Source organism: Typha angustifolia, chromosome 7 (assembly GCF_048772165.1).
Source record: "Typha angustifolia cultivar Huaian chromosome 7, ASM4877216v1, whole genome shotgun sequence".
NCBI classification, from domain to species: Eukaryota; Viridiplantae; Streptophyta; class Magnoliopsida; order Poales; family Typhaceae; genus Typha; species Typha angustifolia.
The window spans coordinates 9,587,434-9,614,022 of NC_133245.1; the positions used below are offsets into that span (position 1 = coordinate 9,587,434).

Here is a 26,589-nt window from a genome sequence, read left to right on the forward strand (position 1 = left end):
CTTAGGCTGGGGTAATTAATAATTGTTTATAACCTAAGAAACTTATCAGTCTAATGAGAAGTGATAATCATATCAGAAGTCCTAATTGCCCTCCCTTTTCAATTGTGCTAGATATCATGAGCTTCCTTTCCATTTAACTGTGTTTGGTAGACAAAAGTAGGTTGGGCTAATGATGTTGGTCGGTGAATGAAACAAGGTAGAGGGCAAGAAATGGATAGTAGAGGGTCCTCTCCTGGTATGTAATGCAACAACTGATATATTTTTGTGTTTATTATCTGTTGATACAAAGTGTGGGAAAACCAAAATTAATTTCTTGAATTTATTCCAATTTCTTTTTGCATCTTATAGACTAAGAAACCAAGAATTGCAAACTAATTTGGGACTCTATCTTGTAATGCAATCTATGTTTGCATGTGCCTGTGTAATCACTTGGCTATCCGCATAGTGCCAAACCTCACAGGGTTGCATTTTCTAGGAAAATCTCTTATACTGCATAATAGTTGGTCACCAAATACATCCAAATATCTATCTTCCATGTTCTTTGAAGTTGTTCATTTACTTGAGTTTCTTCACATATAGTTATGAACTTATGTACCTATATGAGATGCATATTTGCCTGCATACATATCCCCATCTACTGCATATGCACTATACATAGCTTGACTACCGCTTAACATTGATCTAATGTTACGTTTTAGGGTGCATCTACCTGCCGACCTCTATTAGTATTTTATATTATTAGGGGGAATACAACTTACACTGGTTAGACCAAAATTCAGAGTGCCTATTTTTTGTTTGTGCCATATAAACCCTTTATAGTTTTAACCTATATGCAACCGCCTCAGAGATGGTAATTTTAATATTAAAAGACCAAAATACCCTTCTTGTTTTACAACAATTAGTTGGAAACTTTTTTTGGGTGGAAGTCCTTGTCATATTCTTCTTCCATTCCAGACATTCACTTTACTTTTACATTGGACATTGCAAATATTCCAAACTGAGATAATATAAAGGGCAAAATGGTTAAAAGTTGATAGTTTTAACAAAAATTTTCTTCACCATTAAATTTGGCTGGAAAAAATTAATGGTTGCACATAGGTTATTTAAGTGGGTTCAAGTGACATAAATGAATATTTAGGGAGACAATTTGGATGACCTAACTAAAACAGGGTAAAATGTATTTTCCCATGTCACCCTCCAAAAGTACAGGGTAGATGCTAATGGGGCTTACTCAGTGCTGCATAACACTGCATAAGGCTTCTTTTCTCAACTTAAACAATCAGCATATATTTGTTATTTCTACTTTGAATTCTTTCCTACATATGGAGGAACCAAAAAGGAAAATTATTATGGTTGTTTCTTTGTTATCTTTTATTTGCTGATCTGAATGGATATTGTTTCCATTTTGTACTTCACTTTTGGTTTAACCCTTTAGTTAACCCTTTAGCATTGTTGTACTGTTTCTTTACTTCTAACTTTTCTAGCCAAAGGGTGGAATGCCAACCACGGAACTCCATTGAATGCCAACCACGGAACTCCATTGCTGCTCGGAAGATTCAGAAAGCTGATCGTGAAAAAATGAGGAGGGATCGACTCAATGAACAGTTTGTTGAGTTGGGAAAGGCACTAGGTATTGCAATTTACAGTCCTACAAAAGAATAAAGTGGAATACTTTACATGCACTAGAACATTAAAAAGATTAATTTTTTGTAAATAGGCTACTTAGCTTTATCTTCGTATATTGCTAGATATCCATTGTGGATTGATAGTTTCAAACTCTGACTATTGTCACAGACTTAACGTTTTTGAGCGTTTTGGCAAGTCTGCATGACACTCTAATTTCTTTGCACCTTGAACTGAAGTCAGTATAGAAGAAAGAAAGAGAGAAAGCCTTTATTAACACTTAGAGAAGAGGTATCTTGATTAGGGTTGTCAAGCTTGACGAGCGGCTCGGCTCGGCTGAAGCTTGAGTTCGGCTTGGCTTGGCTGAAACTTGAGTCCGGCTCGGCTCAGTCAGAGCCAAGTTAAGCCCAAGCCGTTGAAACTGGCTCGAAATTAATATTGAGCCGAACCTTAAGCTAGAGCCGGCTTGCTTAGGCTCTGTTCGATAGGCTCGATAGCCTGACTAACTACAACTAAAGACATGTGACATAAATGAATATCGACACGTGTCCCTCACCCTATCCCATTCTCACCCATCACTTGTCACCTACCCCACCCTCACCCTCATCCATCAGACCACCACCTATAGCCTCATCCCATGCGCCACCACCTCCTCCCGCTCCGTCGGCCTCCATCGGCAAGCCGCCGCCACGGCTCCACCTCCTCCATCGACTATCTCCTTGGTATCGGTCTCCTCTTCTTCCTCCTCCTTCATTGACCATCTCCTCGCCGTCACCTCCTACTCCATCCTTCTTCTAGTCCTTTGGCAAGCCGTCGTCCACGCCGCCATCGCCTTATCCTCTAATCAAGCTCGAGCTCTACTCGGGCTTGGTTAGGCTCAGGTCGAGCTCGGCTTGAGTTGAGCTAAGCCGAGCCTGAGCAGAATTATAAGGCTTGAAAGTAACTTCGAGTTGAGCCTGAGCCAGAGCCGACTCGCTCAGGCTTGGCTCGTTTATACCCTTAATCTTGATGAAGTCTCACTTTTTTTTATTTACTCAAATTTAGATAAAATACAAGTAGTGCATTCAAGCCCTTTATATAGGAAAGAAAACTTAGTTACTAAGTTATCATAACAAATATCTTTCCTAAATATTTAGAAGGAAATTGATAAGATCAAAGAGGTGTCGTCTTTTGCCCTTATCGATCCAATAATGGATAAGCTTGAGGCCTGTCCAGCATTGGATAAGATCGAGTTTGACCAAAATACTATAGTGTTCTTTGAGTTAGGTTTTGCTACTACATTGCTGATGCCTTTGAATTGCCATAGTACTTTAGTTTCGACTAAAATTTTGATGGGGCATCACATTCTCCCCTATCTAATGTGCGACCGGCTTGGTCGTGCGCTCGTAGTTCTTCAGCTGCGCCCTCGTTGCTTCTTGCCATTAATGTATTGTGCAATTTGACATTCGTTGTTTCGCCTAACACATGGCATAACTTTGTTCAAAATCCTCACCGCTCCAAGATGTGGCATTGGCATGACTTTGGTAGCAATAAGGAACTCCAAATCGACAATGAATTGGAAGTCATCGAGGTTTGTCACTGTTATGTTAGTCTGCCCTCTCCATGCGCCAAGCTGGATTTCGATGTCTTTGGATGTCTAAGATTGAGCAAGACTTAGAGTTTATAGCCTTTACTTGGTTATTTTACTTCTCTAGCTTGAGGCCAAGTCATTTGGCCTCCGCGAGTGGCATGAAGTTGTGGATTGAGCAAGTGTTGATCATCACTTGAGTGGCTTCACCTTTTACCTTTATATCAAAGTACATTAGATCCTTCTCCTCAAGGGGCTTGCCATCCCAAGTCTGTCATTGGATGTCATTGATGAGTTGAATGGCTCTAATCATCTTGTCATCGTCGCTATCCTCTTCCTCCGCGAGTCAGATAGCGTGCAATTTCTTTCAATTTGGGCAGTTGCGTGCCCAAATGGTTATCTTTGCAAACATAGCATGAAATATTTGCATTTTGGGGTTGGTATGTCGACCCTTGGTTCCATTCCTTGAAGGTCTTCTTGGCACCTTCTTTGTGGACTTCTTGGCTGCCATTGCCGTGGCCATTGCCATTGCTATTGCCATTGCTATTGCCAAATGTCAACGGTTTTGGCTTGGCAACATGATTGCTTCTTCGCTCATACTCAGAAAGTTTTTCAGCAATAGAGATGGCGGTGTTGAGGTGATTAACTCCTCTGGCCACCAACTCTTTGTGTTACCAACTAGATCTGGACTGATCCGAGCATAAGAAATTTATGAAATTTTAAGAGGTAGTAGTCTCGTGAGTTAGGATTCTAATGACTCTAATTTCACCTAAATTGGAGGTCGAGATAAAAAGTTAAAAATAAAACAGTGGAGCAAGGTTAGAGAGGGCAGAACGGTAAATATCTGACGTTGCATCAATTGTCGGAGGGTGGCGGACGGCCAAAGGTGATGGTGGATGGCCGTATTGTAAGGTGACTGCTGGAGGTAGGAGGTGGCTAGGGTTTGGAAAGTTGGGATGTTTTTACGACTATAATCTACTCCTAGAAAGATATAGCGATCTAATGGCTAGATAAAAGATAAGGATGAAAATAATAACATGGCTAAACTCAGATTTCTTCCATTGATAATTATCAACACATGTCCACCTCTATTTATAGGAGTAAAATCTATAGCGAATCGGATCCACATGCGGATTATTTGATCTATTTAAAATTCAAAACAATAAGATAACGCTAAGTAACTAACTTGACTCTACTCGATTTGACTCGACTTAATCCATGTGTCGGATCGTAACAATCTATTACGCTTTCGACACTTTGTCCTTAAGGTGACTAGTCTCTCACGTTCTTGTACTCATACAACTTGTCGTGTCAATCAGTGGATTCGGGTTCATCAGTGGATTCGGGTTCGTCTTTCTCGAGTTCGCCTAGGAATATGACGTGGGCTGGCTGTCGCTTGCATTTATTACCGGGGGCAAATCGGTCATCACAGGAAAAAACACAAGCCTTTTCTTCGCCGCTTTTCCAAGTCGTTGGGCACAAAGCGGCGCGTGATCATCTGTCAGTTAGGTTGAGCTATTGGTGTAGGCTGAGTCGGGGCAGATGCCGTCTCTAGTGGGCTGTAGGCTTAGTCCTGAGCTCACTAATGAAGGTACTCTTCAGGGCTGAGTCAGACCAGTTAGTGACTCGGTTGCATATCCGCTCGAACTCCTCACGGTAAGCTCGAATTGTTGTTGACTGAGTCAACTTAATCAACATGGCCTGAAAGTCCTCGTACTCGGTCAGACCGAACCGAACACAAATCGCATCCACAAAGTCTTGCTAAGACTCGAATGGTTGAGTCCACTCAGCCGACCGGTACCACCTAATCGCCACGCCTTCTAAGTGGAATGAGGCTAGCCCGACTTTCTGGTGGTCGGGCATGCCATGGTATGTGAAAAATTGCTTCGCTAGATAGGTCCAATCTAGTGCGTCTCCTCTTGAGAAATTTGGAAAATCAAGCTTGACGGTCCGAGCTTGGATCCCAAAATGTGGTTTATCATCGCGGGTCGAGGATGGTCTCCTGGGTTATAGGCCCATAGGTTCAACTCATGTCGACCCCGGGCTGCACGCTGGTTCGGCTTAGTCTGATGACGCGGGCTCACCGGATCATTCCACAATTCATAATCGGGCTCGTATGCGTGCTCGGGGTCATATTCATGTGTTCCAAACTGGTTCGCACAAGGTGATCGAACCGGTTCGTGAAAATTTGGCCTGCCTCAAAAATTATGCGCTTCATCTCCTTCATTCAAATAACCTAACCCTAACTCTAGGTTGAATTTGGAATTCGGCTTAGGGGCGTCGCCACAGGTTGCATCGGAGGCGGCGACGGCTGGGTTTGGTCGTGGGTCGCCGGCAGTCGATCCCTGGCTGGTCCTCGTGGCGGTGGAACGGTGATGAGTGGCGGAGGAAGCCAAATTATTGAGCTCGAGCTTGAGGGGCTACAATGGCGGCCATGGCACATCGCTGGCGGGTCCACCGGCCCTCGGCGGATACGGAAGGAGCCTGTGGCCCCATTGTAGGGGAGCGGTGGCGGTGAAAAGTTGCGGTGGAGCCACCCCGACGTAGCGATAGTTTCTTGCGGTGGTGGCTGTCGAGTTTAGCCACTTGACGGTCACCAGTGGCTGCGGCGGCCACCACTGCCTGGCAGTCGGCCCAAGGAAGCTAGCTGTGGCTGTCGGTGGTCGTGGGAGCGTCGGACCTACATCCATCAGCTGCAGGTTTGCTGCAGCATAACTGTCGTCACCGGTGGTCTTCTAACCGGTGCTAGCGAGAGGTCCCGTGGAAGGGACCGGACGTGGCGGCGGGGGTCGGGAGCATCTAGATGGTTGCCAGTGGGAAGCTAGGGTTTTCGACCCCAACTCCCACCGCGGATGGGGAAGATGACCCTGCAGGCCAGGTCTAAGAGGGTCTGTAGGGCCAGAGGAGTCTCCACCGTTGCCGGAGGAGGGGTTAAGGCCGCAGTTTGGGTCGGCTCATCCCCTTCCTCATAGGTTGGTATTAGTGGCCATGGCTGGCCTGGTTACGTCGTGGCGTGCTGAGTCAGGAGGGCTGTCACCAAGGCTTGAATAGCCTTTACCATCCTCTTGGCGCTCTCCACGATGGATCTAGTGACCTTGTTAGAAAAATCTTTAAAAATTGCCTTCGCCCATGTCGGTGACTCGTTGTTGACTGTTGGTAGTGGTGGCGGGGGCACCAGATGAACTCCCACAGGAATAGAGATGAGATCCTGGTCCTCCATGTTCAATCCCTTCTTGTTCGTCTTGGATCGCGTGTTAACCATTGTTCGAGGAACGTCAGCTTTGATACCAATATTATGAACCAGATTTGAACTAATTCGGACGTAAGAAAATTATGAAATTTTTAATGGTAGTAGCCTCGTGAGTTAGGGCTCATGAGTTAGGGTTCTAATGGCTCTAGTTTAACGTAAATCGGAGGTTCGATGAAAAGTTAAAAATAAAACAGTGGAGCAAGGTCAGAGAGGGCAGAACGGTAAATATCTAACTTTACGGCGGTTGCCAGAGGGGGCGGACAGCTAAGGGTGGTGGTGGATTGATGTGGGCACCATCTTCAATTTGACTAAAATAGAATTACTCGAGCCTAATTTTGGTCTAATTGTTGCTTTTTTAATTCAAATAATCAATTGAATTAGTCAATTGACAAATATGGTAGCCTATATGCAGGGGATATCCGTTTTGAGTTATTACCTAAATTGGGTTAGTCAATTTAAATAAGATTTAATCAATTAGGATTCTTTTAGGAAATGAATTCCTATTAGAATCTCAATTGATAGTTATGGTAAGCTTATATGTGAGGGGTGTCCACATTGATTTATTACCTAAATTGGATCAATCAATTTAGGTAAGATGATCAATTAGAGTCCTATTAGGAAATAAGTTTCTATTAGAATCAACTAGAATTAAAGTTGTTAACCTATTTAAGGGTTATTGCATGAGAAAGAAGGACAAGTTGGAATAAGATTTATGTGAGATATCTCACTTTCTCCTCTGTGGTCTTCTTCTTCTCTCTCTCTCTCTCTCTCTCTCTCTTTCTTTTTCTCTTTTTTTCTACTCTGTCTTAAGATCCTTCTCTAATCTCTTCTACTTCCTCTCTAAACCTCTCTTCTTCTTCAACCTCTACTTTTTTCGTTGGTTATTGTTGCTGTCCAAATGGGTCCCCGAACGTGAAGAGGAGGACTTGGTTTTCAAAGTAAAAGCACTACTATTCCATTTATTGGTAAACCTAAACTCTAAAGTCTTTCCTTACACCATATTTTAGGCTTTTCTACTATCAACGTACCTATCTGAGAGTTGAGAAAGCTACTGCCTTATCTGAGTGGTTTTCTCTCCTTCCATCTAGTAATGATCCTTTTAATCAATTAACTTCTTATTAGTTATTGCTTACTATATTTTACTTAAGTTACTTATTTGGGTCGATTGTTCTCCAAAACATTGCATTCATACTAGATTTGCATCATGGATGGTGAAATAACTGAAGCTGGATCATGTTGTATCAAAAGAAATAAAGTTGTTTTGGAAGAAAAATAAGTTTTTGTCGGGGAGCGTTCTAATGCCGAGGATCGCGTCTGACGTTCATAAATACAGAAAACGGAAATTGTGCGTTCGAACGGCCTCGAGCTCTTTCGTTCAAACACGCTTGTTCGAACGCCTGCACACGTTCGCAATTACAGAGAACTAAATATCTGCATTGGAACGGCCTCGGGCACGTTCGAACGCATCGTGGCGAGAACACTTTGTTTTTAAGGTTTTATTTCTATTGTTTGAGTCCAAAGGGTAGCGCCTATAAGTATTGTTGAGTGCACTCTAGTTGAGTTATGTTATGAAATCATATTTTCTTCTTCCATCTCTCTCTCCATCTCTTCTTCTTCCTTTTTGCCCTAGCTTCTCATCGTCCCCTAACCTTCATTGGTTAGACCTTCCTCCTCGTCTGTCGCAGCCCTACTTCTAGGAGCGACCTCTTCTTTCCCTTCATTCTATTCCCATCTCTATTCTCCAATAATCCTATCCACATATCTTCTCCTTCCTTTCCATCACTATTAAGATCCCCCTTCAATCCAAATAACCAACCCATCCATATATCGGTCTGGTCCTTAACAGTGGTATTAGAGCTAGGTTCTTGGACTATGACTAACACAAGATCGATGGTGAAGCATGGGACGACGGATGCCAACTCGGAACCGGAACCAAACGCTCCGACCACCGTGGGCGGCAATAGCGAAGCTAGCAACAACGCCACGCCGAGTGCGCCTCTTTCCATGCCCCTCAATCCTAATGTGGCAGCGGCCATTCAGGAAATGATGGAGCAACAACAAAGAATGATCGACCACCAACAACGAATGCAAGAAGCCCTTGTGTAGTTCCTACGTGAAGAGATTTGTATGATATCGCGTGGAGGGTTGACACCGGAAGCACTTGTCGTAACTTACACCAGTGAGCAATCAAACTCCGCTGTCGACGAGAGTTTTTTTAGGGCTGACGGATACATTACTGTCCAACCCACCAAGACCAAGGATACCTTATCCGGCCCCACCAGGAGTGAACCATAGTGTAGATGTAGGAAGGAATGAACCCCATCAAGGCTGGGGTGAACTGGGAGCAGCATGGCCATATGATGATGAACATGTGATTGCTTGCGAGGAAGAGGAAAGAAGACGTTGTGGACCAGAGATCCACATCCTTCATCCGCTAATAATGAGGATGGATCCTCTAATGGATAATGGGCACGATTATGGCCTTCGCGGATGATTCGTTAGGCTGGAATTCCCAAAGTTTAACGGAGGTAACCCTATTGATTAGATTTTTCGTGTCGAACAATACTTTTCTTGTCATGGCACACCGAAAGAGACTGAGGTACCTATTGCAAGCTTTCATTTGAAAGATGCGGCTTTACATTGGTACCAATCAATGCATGCCCACCAACCGTTCGACAATTGGACGGCATTCACATTTGCATTAGCTCGACGGTTTGGGACTGTTGGATATAAAGATTATGGGGCTACACTCTCTAAGCTTACACAAAAGACTACTGTGGCAGCATATTTAGAAGACTTTAAGAGCCTCTAACAGACGTTATTTTCCAAGGTGGCCATAAGAAGCATTGAAGAGCACATTTTTGGCAGGGCTATACGAGGAGATAACCAACGTCTATTCAATGCAACCACGAACTTTGATGGAGGTTTTTGAGATTGCCACAAGAATGGAACAGAAGTTCACTGCTTTGAAGGGAGTTATGAGGATAAATTGGACACCGAAGGACAGCCGGTATATGCACGGACGACATCCACAACCGGCGGTTCTAGTTCCATGACGAAGTTATTGGCGCCCTCTTTTGGACAGTGCGGTATCCCAAGATCGACGACTTGATTCAGAGAAGGCATGCAACCCAAAGGCCGGTCCCTATCCAAAGCACAGGTGGATGAGAAACTAGCAAAGGGCTTGTGTTTTTGGTATGACGAGCGCTACACTCTGGGACATCGATGCGCCAAGGCTACGGGCAGCGTTATGTTGATCGATGGGTGTGACAAAAAGACGGAGGGAGACATCACAGAGGAGATAGATCTCGATGCATGCGTACTCTGGCACTAGTGCCCTAAAGACCCTACGGGTGGATGGGCTTGTCCAAAAGCAATGTGTACACATCCTTATTGACACGGGGAGCACACAACTTTTTGGACGAAAGATTGGTACGGAGGAGGCCAAGCCTACTATTGGGTTTGACGTGACCATTGGTGATGGTACTTGCTTTAGAGCCGACAGTGTTTGCCGAGGAATAGTGGTATGAGTGCAGGGACATAGCTTCACCTTAGATTTGTGCTAGGCACCCAGTGGCTATAGAGTCTCGGCCCCGTCACATTTGATTTCTCACAGATAAGGCTCACATTTCGAAGAGATGGATGTGTGGTACGACTTGAGGGAGTTTGCATGCAAACGAGCCCCTCTTTGCAGCCGTTGGTTGGCACTCCACGGATAGGTGATGTTACCTACTTCTTACAGTGATACACCTTGTTAGAGTCTTTTTTTATTCAATTAGTTTATTTTCATTAAAATAAAATTCCTGTAAGTTGCGTTTGAATGCGGAAGGGGTCGCGTTTGAACGCCTTTGCGAATGCTTGCATCAGGTTCATAAATACGGAGAACGCAAAATGTGCGTTCGAACGCCTGCATCGCGTTCGCACATACAAAGAACGCCTTTTGTGCGTTTGAACGCAATCGGGCGCGTTCAAACACGATCGGCAGGAATCTTCTAGAATTAGGGTTAATAATTGTATTTTGGTTTGTTGACTAGCCTCTATAAAGGTGTAGATAGCAGCCAAAATAATTATGTTATTGGATTATTGATTTCTTGCCTCCTATTTTCTCTCAATTCTCTCTATCCTAATCTTCCTCCTCTCTCTTCACCAATCTATTACCTTTACCATTGGCAAGGTCTCTCCTAACTTTTAATCTCCCTCGTCTGTCAAGTCCTTTGGGTTTTCGACCACTTCTTCTCCTTCGTCTATATCCTTAACAACCTCTACCATCCACCCTCATCTCTATTAACATCCATAACCCTAACTTTCACTCCACCCGACACCACCACCATCATCCGCAATAAATCATACTTTCGTCCAAATTGTAGTTCAAATCTGCTAAGGGTGTAAATACGAAAAACGTAAATCAGGGAGTTACGGATTGATTTCACTTGGTTTCTTAATTTTATGATTATGGGAGAATATTTGGTAAATATTTTTTCTCGGTTGTGCGGATTGCTTCTTGCAATAAATTCAGATCTTAAGGAATTGTTTCATAACCTATCATACAGCTGGCTCCCACAGAACCTGGAGCCGTCTCTGACTTAGGTACTCGTTCTGATTTGGATTGCTTATTAGCTGACTTTTCTGGACTCTTTGAGGCTCCACGAGGGCTGCCATTTGCCAGGCATGATCATAGGATCGAGATTGTACCGGAGGCCGAACCTGCAAATGTACGACCCTACCGCTATCTACACATCCAAAAGGAAGAGATATTGAGGCTAGTTGCAGGGATGTTGGAGTAGGGCATCATTCAACCAAGTCGGAGTTCTTATTTATCCCCAGTTTTGTTGGTGAGAAATAAAGATGGCATCTGGCGTTTCTACGTGGATTATCGCGTGCTGAACGCCATAACTGTCAAGGATAGGTACCCGATCTCAGTCATCGAGGAGTTGCTGGACGAGTTAACCGGAGCATCATACTTCAACAAGCTGGACCTTCGTGTAGGGTACCACCATATCCGAGTGTGTGCAAAGGACGTCCACTAAACGGTGTTCAGAACTCATGACCAGTGTATTGACCATTCTGCTTGGCGCTCATAGAAGGCGGTTTGTCGCCTTGGCAGGTCGCCCGAGTGCCAAAAGGCGCTAGCGGGCCGCGCGGCGCAATAAGGCGGGTTGGCATTTTGGCCCGCTAAACCTGCCTTATCGAGTTTTTCTATAGCGGATTGGATTATCCAATATCCACTAAAAAAACTAATCATTAACTATTAATATAAAATGTTCTCTCTCTCTCGCTACTCGCTGCCTCTCTCTCTCGCTAAAATCCCTAAATCCCTAATCCCTCTTTCGCTGCGCCCTCTCTCGGTGTGCCCTCTCTCTCTCGCTGCACCTCTCTCTTTGGCTTGCGGCAACATTCGCTCCACGGCTGACTACAGAGGTATGGGCCTCTCTGTCGCTCACTCTCTCGCAATCTCACTCTCTTTCACTCTCTCCCTTTCTTTCTCTCACTCCTCTCTCATAGTTTCACTCTGTCTCACACCAAAGTATTTTTAATTTTTTTTTAATTTTCAATTCTGTCTAAAGTAGTTAAATCTTAATCTGTTAGTGACTTAGTGATTATTTGATAATAATGATAATATGTTCGTTAATTAGTTAATCACTTAATCTGTTAATGATTGTTAATTACTTAATTCAGAAATTAATTTAGTAATTATCTGATAATATGTTTTCAGTTTTTCTTTGTTTCAGTGTTTCTTATTACTTAATTCCTCTAGTTAATTTAGAAATTAATTGAAGTAGTTATCTGCTATTCTTTTAATCTGTTAATGATTGTTAATTACTTAATTCATAAATTAATTTAGTAATTATTTGATAATATGTTTTTCAGTTTTTCTCTATTCTTATTTCTTAATTCCTCATTTCTTCTATTTTTTCTCTGATTCAGTTAATTAAGATTGTTAATTACTTGATTCAGAAATTAATTTAGTAATTGTCTGATAATATGTTTTTATCTGTTTCTTATTACTTAATTCCTCTAATTAATTCAGAAATTAAGATTATTGATTAAAATTTAATAGTGAGTTAAACTTTTAGTGTTATTCTGTATATAACATTTCTCTTGAATTAGTGAATTACTGGCTTAAGTTATTAAGTATTAATTAGAGAGTAAATGAGTAAATAGTAATCAATAATTAGTAAATATCTGACTATCTGTTTTTAAATCTGAAATGTGAATTATCAATCATATTTGTTTTTTGTTTAATTTCATTACAGAATACAGGTAGTTAGATATGACCACTAATTTCTCTCAAACACCGTTTATGGTTGGATCAATTTTATCTGAATTTTTTGTGCCTGTTGGCTCCAATGATTCAGGGTGACAATATGGATACCTTCCAAATAAAATTGATGCCAACACGGTGAAATATAGATTTTATGGGAATGTTACTAAGGGAGGAATTAGTAGATTTAAGAAGCATATTGCTCATGTTACAGGTGATGTTGCGCCTTGTCCAAAAGCTACAGATGAGGCAAAAAAAGTTATTAAAGAGCATATAAAGGGGAACAAAAGGAGAAAGGAGGATAAATCAAAAGTGGAAGCAAAATTGAGAGCAAAAGTAAACATATTTGGAGAAAGGGAAGATCCAGAAATTTTAGAAGTTGGAAGTAAAAGGCCAAGAAGTAGAGGTCCTTTAGACAAATACACATTTATTGATCCAGAAGTTTCAATTAGAGAGTGGGGGAAGATGGTACAGACAAGTATAAAAGATACTTTTACAAAAAAACAAAGAGATAGAGTGTTAATGTACTTAGCTCATTGGGTTTATAAGTGTGGCATTCCCTTTAATGCTGTTACTGCTAAATCATTTCATGTATTGATGGAAGCAGTCGGTCAGTATGGTACGGGGTTCAAGCCGACAACTATGCATGAGTTACGTGAGCCACTTTTGTAGAAGTAAGTGACTAAAACAAATGATGATTTGGAGAACCATAGAGCTACATAGAAGAAAAATGGCTGCTCTATTTTAACTGACGCTTGGACAGATCGGAAAGGAAGAAGCATTATGAGTTTATGTGTCAATTGTGAGCTGGGGGTTAGTTTTCTACGTTCAGTTGATTGTTCTAAAGATTCACATACAGGTGAATATATCCATAATATTGTTGTTGAGGGTATTAAGGAAGTGGGAGAGGAAAATGTACTTAAAGTTGTGACTGATAATGCTGCTGCTAATTTAGTAGCTGCACGGTTGCTAAAGCAAAACAATTCTCGTATATATTGGATATCTTGTGCTGCCCATTGTATAGATTTGATGTTAGAGATGATATCAAAGAAAGAAAGGATTAAAGGTTCAATTGAACGTGGAAGGGAAATCATTGTGTTCATTTATAGATATCACAAAACGTTGAGTTTGATGCGTCAGTTTACACAAAAAAGAGAGATCATGAGACCCAGGGCTATAAGATTTGCCACTTCATTTCTCACATTACAAATTCTTTTGGAGAAGAAAGAAATTAAGGTTTATGTTTACTTCCGATGGATTTTTAAGTTGCAAATGGTCAAAAACTACGAAAGGAAAGAGGGTTTATTCTACTATCTTCAATAACCAATTTTGGAGGTAAGTGTCATTAGCGGTTAAAGTGTTCACTCCTTTGGTGAAGTTGCTACGAGTTGTTGATGGTAAAAGAAAGCCGCCCATTGGATTCATATATGGTGGGTTGAAAGATGTCAAGAAAGAAATAAAGAATATTTTCAATAATAATGAGACATCTTTCAAGCATTTTCTAGATGCAATTGATCACTACACAAATGGAAAGCTTGATACACATCTCCATGCTGCTGCATATTACTTAAATCCATACTATTTTTATAGAGATTTGGATGAGATGGAGACTGACTTTAATGCAATAGATGGTGTTCTTAGTTGTATTGAGAACTTTTATCCAGATCAAGCCATTCAAATTTACATTTCAAATGTAGAGATGAAAGTATATAAAGATGCCACTAGGATATTTGGGAGACCGCTAGTCAAGAGAAGTTAACAATGATGAATTCAACCCAGGTAATAATTATTAATTAGTATATGTTGTAAAAGTGTAAAACATGTCTTTTACAGTTTTATTCTTTGTATGCTATTAAGTTACTTTTTAATTTTTATGGTTATAACTCATTGGTGGAGTGTATATGGAGTCGGTGCCCTCTATTTGAAATGTATAGCGGTTGAGATTCTTAATTTAACATGTATCTCCTTAGGATGTGAAAGAAATTTGAGCTCTTTTGTCACGACTCAAAATAGGAATCATGACCGGCCATGCATCTCAATATACTTGAGATACACGAAGCCTTATTAATACTCTCTACGTGTACGATGTTAAAATAAATAAATAAAATAAAAATCTGCTTTATTAAATTTTAAAACTAATTGCAATAAACATAAAACAATGTTAATGTTTTTGAGTCTCTAAACTAAATAAATAAAACTTCTAATCTAAAGCATAAAATCTAAAAGAGCGGAAAAGTAAATAGGTGAATCCTAAGTGGAGGTGGAGTCCGGGTACATCTCGCTCAGTCGTCCCGTTGACTATTACCTGAGATAGATAAATAAATACAAAAAAAAGAATCCATGAGTCAACAACTATAGCTTAGTGAGTGGAATCCACTCGAAAACCAAATAAATTTTTAATCATAATAATGCTGAATAAAATTAAACTAGAAGCAACAATATCCATAACAATATGCAATAGACATGCTTTTTAAGTAATAACAATGATAACAATAGAGAGAGTCACAACTTGTAACCTTGCACAGTTTCAACATATTAACATCTTTTCAATATTTATACTGTCATGTTTCAATGGGTTTAAACCCTGTGGATCAACATCAACTAGAAATCATCTCGAGATGACACTCGGGACTTTTCTTCATAGCTAATCCGGTTAGGGTCATCAGATGGTATCACCATATGATCAACACACTGTCTTTTCCTCTAACCATTGAGAGAAGTTAAAGTCACATAGGAAATTTCTTATTCATCCTAGGATTGTTTCCTAACTCTGCCAGAGTCACCTAAAAAGTCACCGCAGTGATCTGATTTAGGATTTTCCCCTGAACTTCCAAATAGACTTGAGTCATCACGGAAAAATCGCAAGCGATTTATATTGGGACTGTTCTCTAAGTCGTACCAATACTAGTCTCATTTTTCTTTTCACAAATTTTAATATTTGCACGAAGTATGGTGATGCACTGAGTATAATGATTAGATGCGCACAGAAAATATATCAATTAAATTTTTGCACATACAGATGAAATAAATAGATTTACACAGAAATTGTAACAATTAAATTTTTGCACGTAAGGGTGAAATAAATAATTTGCACATAAAAAATTTACATGGTCTGACAAAGGTACGAAATATAATAAAATAAATGTGTGAGTGAACCCACTCACCTGAGTCTAGGCAAGACAACTGAATCTTAAATCCCTAGCTCACGTGCTAAAAATCACTACCTTTAATAATAAATAATAATAACATTTTTAATATAAAATATATTAAATTTTTTCTACAATTTAACTCAATAATTATTAATTTTGGGCCAAAATAAGCCCAAATCAGTTGGGTTGGGCTTCAGTTGGCCCGCACCGCAGCCCACCCGACTAACTCTTTAAATGGATTGGGCCCAAGGCCCAATCTAATTAGCTAATGGAACCGGATCGGGTTCCTTGGATTCGAATCCAACCCGACCCGAATCCAAACGAGTCTGGCTTTCTCCAAATCGAAGAGAGAGAGAGAGAAAAAGAAAGGAAAAAGAGAGGAAAAGAGAAAGGGAGACGCCGATGGCCATTGTGGCGACGGTTTGCCGGTCGCGCCCTTAGCTCCCCAACATCCTCACGGTGTCGTCGTCCTCGCGAGGTGGAGGAGAACCCGCGAACGGCGATCGATCTCATGGCCGACAGCGATCGGAGCCACAAAGGCTCCAATGGCGAATGCCCACGGCATAAGGCCAATGGCAAGACGCTTCCAGATAGAGCGGCAACGACCTGAAGCTGCCGGTCGGCCTAATTTGCCGGCGAAGCCGAAGAACCCCCCAAATTAGGTATTTTTAATTTACTTTATTAAATTGAAATTAGACTTGAGGGGTGGGAGAGGGCTTACCAAAGAGTCACGTGGTGGTCTCCGGCGACACTTCGGCAGGCCGATTCCACGGCGTGACTCCGACGGTGTAAAAGGAGAGAGCGAAAGAGAGAAGGAAGAAGAGAGAGAGAGAAGTGGCTGAGGTGATTAAGCAGAGACAAATTTTTAGGGTTTAATTTATAGATTAAGAGAGGATCAAATCTAATCTGATTCGGTTTAGATAAAAAGTATCAATGTTATAGGCAAAAAGTTCACTTCTCAAATCTTCGTGCAGGCTAGTCCTAAATCTGGACAAGATTTGCATAGGGGTGAATGATCACGCTACACCGAACTAGTAATTCATCAAAAGCCACAATGTAATCCTTAGCTGACTTACTCCCTTAGGTAAGTCAGTTCCATCTGTCTAGAAGTTTAGGGTAATAAGAAGGTGGGAGATATTTACATTTTAGCTCATTTTTCATGTCAACCCAAATTTCAATTGGAAGTTCACCCCTAATCTCACGAAGAGTCTCAACGTTGGTCCAGTATTGATTTGCTTGCCCAGTCAATTTCATGGCAGCAAACCTGACCTTTCAGATTTTCGACATATCATACCATTTAAAGTAATGGTCCATGTCTTTGATCCAGTCCAAGAAGTACTGCGGATCTAAACGACTATCAAACATTAGAGCATCAACTTTAATGCTTCGAAGGTACCGTTCATGAGGATCTTGCTCATTCCCTTGAAAGTGTTGACGAGGTAAATGAGTGAGAGATTCACCATGTTTGAGGTCAAGACGGTAATTATTTTGAGAAGCGATGTGCTCACAGGGTCTTTCTACCGTATGTAGTCGTTTATCTGTCACCCGTTGATACTCAACTCAAGCAAAGTATCCTGAGTATCTCTGACTTGTTGAGCTAAGGTACCTAGTTGATCCATAATATCGTCGAGCTTGTTAAACTCATAATATCGTCGAGCTTCTTAATAAGCTCGGGATCCATACTGTTACCGCTGGACTCACTAGAATCACTGAGGAGATAAGTCTTACCTCTACGTGTTGGCATACACTAATATGCAACGAATGGGTTAAGTGTTGCTTTTATTTTATTTTATGCTTGCTAATTTAAACAAAATTAAATATTGTTCTAACCTAATGGAATGCAGATGTCTCCTAAATTTAATCCAAATGCAAATATCTTTATCTAAATGATATGAGATGATATGCTATGCAGTCAAGAAAATCTTAAAAGTGAATACTTAATTGAATTTAGATTTCTAATTAGAAGATTCAAAGACTAATGTCAAGATTTAATAGTTTTTAAACAAAAGTCACATTTAATAAATGCCAAGCCCTTTAAATTTCTTTCCAAAAATTAACATAATACTAATATTCTATTCAGCACAGTTTAGCTCTTAATATCAGGACTAAAGTATATAAGGTTTTTATATAATCTCTCCCTCACTATATGTGGACAGTAGGAACTGATAAAAGTTTAGAGATGATACTAGAAAAGAATGGCCCAAAAGTATTTCATACGATGAAAAGAGCGTGTACTTGACCATCTGAAAAAAATTGGAATTTAATTATATTTCTTTTCACCGTTCTATCTCCTCTCTTTGTCCACAATTACTTGTGGTGCAGGTCCCTTCCATCAGCATCAATGAATGGCCAACAACAATGTTGGCAACGTCGGCAGCAATGCCTAAGATAGTGGAGAGATCGGACGGTCCGGCGGTGATGGTCACAGTCAGCTACGGTGCAGAACAAGGCATGGCGATCACTCCCTCTAGCAATAGCGATCAATCTTAGTGAAGGTGACGAGAGATCAAGGCACAGGCGTCGGCGTCAGTGTCGTTAGTGATGGTTGCAGGCATCAAGAGGGAGGGTGTCGTCGGTGAAGAATGTAGTCGTCGATGGTGGAGGAGGGCAACGCTATCGAGAAGCCCTAGTAGCGGCGTTGTCGATGGAAGGCATTAATGCGGTGTCACCGTCGTCGGGTGGAGCAGATGGGTCGAGGCAGTGCCGTCGTGGAGCAATGGCGTCGAGGCGGCGTCGTTGGGTGAAGCGACGGTGTTGGGGCGGCGTCGTCGGGGCGGGGCAGAATCGGGGCGGCGTTGTCAGGGACTTGACAGTGTCGAGGTAGCAGCGACGAGGAATTGGGCTAGGGCTCGGTGTGAGGTGAAGGGGAGGTTGGGGATGAAGATGGCTAACGAGTTGAGATGATAATGAGTAACAGATTGAGGAGTTAGTTTAATAGGTTTTGAGTTTTGGATTAATGGGTTTTGGATTAAAGTTTGATGGGTTTAATGGGGTTGGGTTGGGTTGGAAGTATTTGGGTTAATGGGTTTGAGTGAGTTTGGATTGGGTGGCTAACGGGAAGAGGTTGGCTTTTAAGTTAGGGAGGGAAAATTTTGAAAATTGGAAATATTGGAGGGAGAAGAAAAAAAAGACGGTTTGGTAGAGGTTTAGGAAAGATGGGATTTGTTGGGATGTTGAGAAGAAAAAGAAAATTTGGTGGGAAGTTTAGAGAAAGAAGGAATTGGTTGGGATTCTAACAAAAATTAAGACCCAAAAATGGAAATTTCAAAATTTTGAAACACTGAAAATTCGATTTGATTTTTGTTTTCAATATATAATGATAAAGATGGACCTAGGCAGTAGATCACTGAATAATGCAACAACAATTAATTTTTTGAAGGACTTAGAATCTTACGTGGTGGTGATTCTGTTATGACAACGGACTCTTTTTGTTCCTCGTCGACAGTAATTTCCTTGCTTGTCGTGCGTCAGATTTCTTGACGTTTCGGTGTTCGTGGAGCGATTGGTCGTGCGAAGAATAATTGTGGAGCGGCGTAGAACCCGGGAAGAGGAACATCCATAAACTAGGATCCTTCGTTCTGATACCAAAATGATGCAAAACGTGGTGGAGAAAGATGGGAGAGGAAAATAAGAAGGGAAGGAATGGGGTTTCACACTCCACCCTAAGATACGGTTTCACACCAAAATTCTCTAAAGAGCAAAATCACATAAACTTTCATTAACTTCCAAAGAAAATATAACAGGTCTATATATAGACCGACAATGGAATTAAGCACAAAACACTCTATATAGGAAATAAACAAAAGACACCCTAAATAAATCAGAATCATAACCAAATCCTTATAGGAGAGATCATTAACTGTTGGCGCCTCCTGCGTTGGTACACATGCCATCAAGTCCTATTAGTGATGTCCGCATCAAGATCACCACCTACCTTGAGGACATATGACCTTGAAGCATCAGCTGTGAGGACGGAGACAGAGATGGAACTAGCAGATCGGGATGTGGTTCTACGGAGGAGGTTACGGGAGCACATGACAACGGCCAAGAACTACCATGAAGTAAGTGTATGATCGCTGGCATCGGGAGTTGGAGTTTGAGATCGAGGACCTTATATTTGTATCAGCCTAGCCATACTGGCAAGTTACCCTATGACCTATATGCAACCTCAAGTTAGCACATCAGTATTTTGGACCGTTCCACGTGTTGGAGCAAGTGGGACTTGTTGCGTACAGATTGGAGCTGCTGGAAGGATCTTGGGTTCATCCTGTATTTCATGTATTGCTATTACGGGCGAGAGTAGAGGTGGATCAAACAAAGAGCACACAGGTACCCGATCCAATGGAGGAGATACATGCATACGAGCCGGTGCGTGTGTCGGCAAGACGAAGGCGCCATCGAGAAGGTCGACTAGAGACTGAGATCTTGGTGGAGTGGCTTAGACGGCATTCCAACGAGGCGATATGGGAGTTTGAGGAGGACATCATGGAACACTTTCCGGACTTCTCACATTGTGGTCAAGGTGACAGAAGTGTGGTGGATTGATACAACTAGAGTTGGATCAGGTTGTATCAAAAGAAATAAATTTGTTTTGAAAGAAAAATAAATTTTTGTCGAGGGGCGTTCGAATGTCGGGGATTGTGTTCGAATGCACTGTGTAGACGCCTACAGACGTTCATAAAAACAGAGAATGGGAATTGTGTATTCGAATGGCCTCGAGCCCGTTCGAACGCTTGCACACGTTTGCAATTATAGAGAACGGAATATTCGCATTCGAACGGCCTCGGGCGCGTTTGAACGCACCGCGGCGAGAACACTTTGTTTTTAGGATTTCATTTTTATTGTTTTAGTCCAAAGGATAGTCTCTAAGTATTGTTAAGTGCACCCTAATTGAGTTATGTTATGAAATCATATTTTCTTCTCATATCTCTCTTTCCCTTCATCCTTTTTGCCCAACTTCTCATTGTCCCCTAACCTTCATTAGTTAGACCTTCCTCCTCGTCTGTCGCGGCCCTATTTCTTTTAGGAGCGACTTTTTCTTTCCCTTCATCCTATTCTCATCTCTATTTGCCAATAATTCCATCCACGTATTATCTTTTCCTTCCTTTCCACCACTATCAAGATCTCCATTCAATCCAAATAACCAACCCATCCCCATATCGGTCCGATCCTTAATAGATGGCCATATTGTAGGGTGGCTGCTGGAGGTAGGAGGTAGCTAGGGTTTGAAAAGTTGGATGTTTCTACGATTATGATCTACTCCTAGAAGATATAGCTATCTAATGGCTAAATAAAAGATAAGGACGAAAATAATAACTTTGTGTAGAGATTTGGTGATGGTAATGGTTTCTTGTTTTCCTCGTTGAGGGTGATTTCTTCGCGTAAGTTGGATCCAAATCTTGATATTGTCGGGCAACGGATCTCGTAGCGCTCCAGTGTTCGTGGGGCGATTGATCTAACAAAGAAAAGATGTGGCGCGACGTAGAATCCAAGCAGTGGAGTGTCCATAAATCGAGAAACGATCTTCTCTGATACCAAAGCTAATGTAGGACAACGTCTCGACTGAATATTTGAGAAGTAGAAAAAATAATTAAACTCGAAGAATCCACCAATCGAGATGTCAGAATCTACTGATGTTGGAATCCACCAACAAATACTCAATATGTGAAAACTCTCAAAATGTTCATTAATTAGTAAAAGATGATTACACAAGCCTTTATATAGGCAAAGTAAAGTAAAAGACAAAAAGAATAAAATAGCCTTAGAAGGTGGCTAGTCACAACTCTCGTTAAGTCAAAGGGCCACTGGTGTAGCTCTTTTGTGCTTACGAGAGTAAACGTGACGAAAAGTGATGTCCCCACCATATAGTTAAACGAAAGGTTCAGATGTAGCTTAGCACATAATAATGGTCATTTCCAATTATCTAGAAAACCTAAATTATAAGTTTCAGGAGTTGAGTCAAAATTGGTGTAGGGAGTACCAAAGCTTTAGATTAACAACATATGAGCTAATTTGAACTCAAATGTTATAATTTTGAGCTCAAATCTTAGCATTATTAGAAATTATTTGATAATATTGTTTTCCCTAAATTTAAAAAAATTAAAATTATTATGTCAAATTTATGCAAATTGGGTCAAAATTGGTGTAGAAACCTATTAAATTAACTCCACATGATTCAATTTGAACCCCAGTTTGCTCTAGCTTTTGCTTTTAAGTAATAAACTATTATCAATTAATGAATGTTAAATCTATATCCACATGACTATTGCTATACTTTTAAAAAATAGGTCTTTTACAATATTATCTAGCGATAAAAACTCTAAGGTAGTTTTTAATGCATATATTAGAATCTACAATATGTATAAAAATATGAAGGAACTTATCTAGAGATGTGGCAGTGTCCCAGTGGCACATTGAGGCATGCCAACCGACACATGCCATGCTGATAGCAAGCATATTGGCCTGGCAATCCTTAATTAATGCAATTCATTCTGCAACGCCATATCTAAAGAACTTTATGTACAGCTTTTCCTCTGTTGCATGGACCTAAACCCCACAATCAAGAAGTAGCTACTATTATTGCCAACCAACCTTTAGCTAAAGCCAATATCTGCAAGCTTGATATAAGGTTGACGGTCAGTCAAAAAATTCTGTTTTTTGGAGCATTAATGTCAGAGTTGCGATCTAGTGACCTTATATTTTGGAAGTTAATGTCTGGACAATGATGAGTATGCTAAGCGGTGGCAAACATTACATATGGATCTAGTTTTGTGCTTACATGGTCTTCTATATTGGGAAGAACAGGTAAATGATCTTATTTTAATGCACCAAGGTCCATTTGCTTTCATGTGTTTATAGATGTACCATCTATAGTATTAAGTGAAAACCAACTTAACTAAAATCTTATTTCTTCTTTCTTCCCATTAAAAACTGATTTAATATTGCACTTTACATGCATAGATGCAGTTTTTTTTTACACACATGAACCCAAATGGCACCTAAATATATTTTCAGAGGCTGCTCTCAAGCTTGGGTAAGAAAATGAGGGATGTGAGGTTGGTTTATGTAGATTGAAAGAAAACCATGAAAAGTAATATTTAGCAACTAAGGAACAAAAAGAAAATGCAGCAGCTGTGAGTCCAGAGGAGAATGGGATGGATGAGTGGGGTTACTAGAATATATAGAATAATGAATTGAGTATATATCCTGCACATATTAGATGTAGCATCTGTAGATGGCAAGTTACATAAGAATCAATTTGAGTTACTTCAGATAAGTTCAAAGGAAACCAAGGATGAACTACCTTATTGAAGAAGGTGCCTTAAAGAGGGAGAGAAAGACCAAATGTGGCATAGAAATAGTACTAAACCAAATGTTAATACTTTATTTAACATAAAACCTTTTATTAGATGGAGCTAAATAGACGGAAAGGATTGCAATTTTATTGTTCTTTATGAACTTGATGATGTCAATAAGTTCATTTTACTTTCTCATTTATCTAGGACACTTGTTTATGTGCATTCTAAATATATGAATAAGTTGGAGAGATTTTTATTAGTGAATTGAAGAAGTGCATTACAATTAAAATCTCAATCTTAGTGTAATGTTGGTATCTTTGTCTTCCTGACTTCCTGCTCGTTACTGTTAATTTATATTGATTACCAAAACTTATGGAAATTCTCACTTGTACATACTATTCCCTATTTTTAAATGTTGTATTGCATTGTTTTTCAATATGTCAATTTAATAATACTGCATAAAAAAATACCTTTGTATTATGAGCTAATGTAGTTTGCTATACTTCTGAAATGAAACAGATCCAGAGAGACCCAAGAATGACAAAGCAACCATCCTTGCTGATACTGTCCAGATGCTCAAAGACTTGACTAGTCAAGTGAACAGATTAAAAGCTGAATATGCTACACTTTCTGGGGAATCACATGAGGTTAACTCATCTTAAGCTTAGAATACAACTTCTAAGCTGCATAAGTTCTTAAATATTTTGATAACACAATTCTTACAAATAATCTGTAACCATGTAGTTGACACAAGAGAAGAACGAGCTCAGAGAGGAGAAAGCCTCTATAAAATCTGAGATTGACAGTTTGAATGTCCAATATCAGCAAAGGCTTAGGGTGTTGTACCCTTGGGCTGCGGTGGAACCTTCAGTGCTAATGGCTCCACCTCCTGCCTATCCATTTCCAGTACCAGTTCCGATTCCCTCAGGTCCGGTCCCTATACATCTTCGTCCTTACCCTTTCTTCCAAAATCAGAGATCTGGGTCCATTCCCAATCAGTGTTCTACTTATATGCCATATTCTCAGCCTTGCAATCTTGATCAGCCATCTACCCAACACAATCCACTGCTATGTCCAAGCAGCAATATGTCTCACCCTGCTAGTGTACAAGATTCGAGAAGCAATACATCTACTCATCAGCTGCCAACCTTAGGAGAGAGATGCGAGGATTACGGTGATGTTGCAACGGAATTGGAACTAAAGACTCCTGGATCTATGGTCTCTTCTCATTCAAAAGTAGTACATGATAAGGTACAAATTTCACTTGTGGATAAGATATATGAAGGTCACCTGGCACTCATATTCTTGATTGCATAAACTTAAGACCAACATGAGAAGAAAAGTTAAACGACTGAAAGATGTACTTCTTTAACTTCAGACATTAGTGCCATTCCTACTCAAATAGAGTTGTGGCTCTGATAATCTTGTACAGAACAAGTCCACCAATAGATCAGAGAACAATGAAGAAACTAACATATCATAGTATCATAATTTCAGGATTCTTCATCAACCAGGAAGAAAGAAAAGCAATGGTCGCAACAAAAGAAAGAGAGCAGTTTTACAGATCCGAGCAGTTCATGCGGGTGTTCTTCCAGTGGTGGGCTGGAGAGCTCCTCCACTAGTGTTGGAAATGGTTCAGTTGCTGAGAACCTAAACTAGCACCATATGGAGTAGTGTGGTGAGATCTCATAGGTTATTCCTCTAAGATGAGCATATTACTGATGATGAAGCCAACCTAACAACTAAAAGCCCACATACATCAAAAAATTTGCGCATGTGAAACTAAGTTATGATAGCTTGCAAAATCATATTGATTTGTTCATGAGTGCACTGGTTGATCCTTCCCTTGGCAATAATTCTTATCCTTAATACTCCAACTTGGAGGGCATTCCAAAAGCATAACTTCTGCTTCTATTTGTACATTGTCATAAGATGAATTCCCCAACAGGCTGTTACTGTCACAGAATAATGACAACAGAACAGACATGTTCATAGTGATATGCATTTCACCTCCCAAGTTGCATGACAAGCAAGCTGCGAGTTAAATTCATAGTATAATGCTGAAGAATTCTTTTCTGGATGTATAATATATATTATAGTAAATTGTAAAATGTATGCATAGTTGAAAATGGATATCACAAGTATAGCAGTGTAACAGTATGCACCGTCAAAAAGTGGTAACTTGTACTCATATGGTTAAATTTCACATTCAGCTATCTTGACTATCTTCAATACAGATTTTATGACCAAACTAGGCCTCTTTAAAGTGGCCTCCTTAAAAACTAAAATACTTGAGTAGGTCGACCCCCAAACTTACTGCTCAAATAGGTTACGTTTTAAGACGTAAGATGCTAACTCATTGACTTGGTAGAAAACTGGTAACGCAGGATTTTACGTTAGATGTGAAGTGCTAATGAACACTGGCAGAATCAATGCTCAGTCTTGTCCATTTGTGGAATGAGAATATGTTTATTCTAGAATAATCCTTCTTATTCTAGTATAAGTAACTAACAATAACTTACATTATTCTGGTATAATAATTCAATACACTCTCATCTTATTTTATACAACTTAAATTTTTTTATATTATAATAACCTATAATTATTATTTTGTATTTTGATTAGACAACATTTAATTACATATCGCCTTAGTTATAGTTAAGATTCTCTTTCTCCACTATCTCTTCTCTTAAATACTAGTCATCTCATTATAATTTAGATTTAATATCTCATCTATCTCTTCTTTTAAACATTAGTCATCTCACCTACGGTTGAGATTCTATCTTTTTTTTTTGCTAGTAAATTTTGTTAAAATTAAAAGTATTAAGCTTGCACACTTTCCCGTGGTGTGAGTTTATAATCCCACAATACCTTGTAGTGTGGGCTTATAATATTGTATTACTCCGTAATTCCTCTTTATTTTTTCTTTATAACATGGATATTTAATATAGAGTGCAGGTCTATAACCTTGTTTTACCTTGCAATGTTTTTTTATTTCCTCTAATGCATAACTATTTTATATAGAGTGTGAACTTATAACCTATATTATTTTGTAGTGCCATTTTATATCCTCTAGTGTATGGTTATTTTATATAATGTGGGGGTTATAACCCTGTATTATCCGACAATGTCTTATTATGTCCTATAGTGTCTAATTATTTTACATAGAATGTGGGCTACCTTAGAGTCTCCATTTATATTTTCTAGTGTATAGTTGTTTAACATAGAGTGTGAGCTTATAATCTCGTATTACTCTCATAGTGCCTCTGTATATTCTCTAGTGTATAATTATTTTATATAGAGTGCGAGCTTATAACTCTGTGTTACCCTCCAATGCCTTTTTATTTCCTCTAATGCATAATTATTTTTACATAGAATATGCATTTATAACCTCACACTCTATGTAAAATAATCATGCACTAGAGGATATAAAGAAGTGC

The 26,589-nt window shown here is 40.0% G+C and overlaps 1 protein-coding gene across 2 annotated transcripts in view; it reads left to right on the plus strand.

The window, feature by feature from the left end:
• The window catches only part of LOC140763100 (transcription factor bHLH121), a 33,518-nt gene extending 8,371 nt beyond the window's left edge, over positions 1–25,147 (plus strand). The window contains exons 2-5 of one of the 2 annotated variants that reach the window (XM_073101153.1): positions 1,491–1,630; positions 23,669–23,796; positions 23,894–24,400; positions 24,647–25,147. In XM_073101153.1, the coding sequence (XP_072957254.1) occupies positions 1,491–1,630; positions 23,669–23,796; positions 23,894–24,400; positions 24,647–24,808 (937 nt within the window). In that variant the 3' untranslated portion in view covers positions 24,809–25,147. Of the gene's footprint in view, positions 1–1,484; positions 1,631–23,668; positions 23,797–23,893; positions 24,401–24,646 lie in introns of both variants that reach the window. The other variant, XM_073101152.1, reaches the window with a different exon arrangement.
• The last annotated feature ends 1,442 nt before the right edge of the window (positions 25,148–26,589 follow it).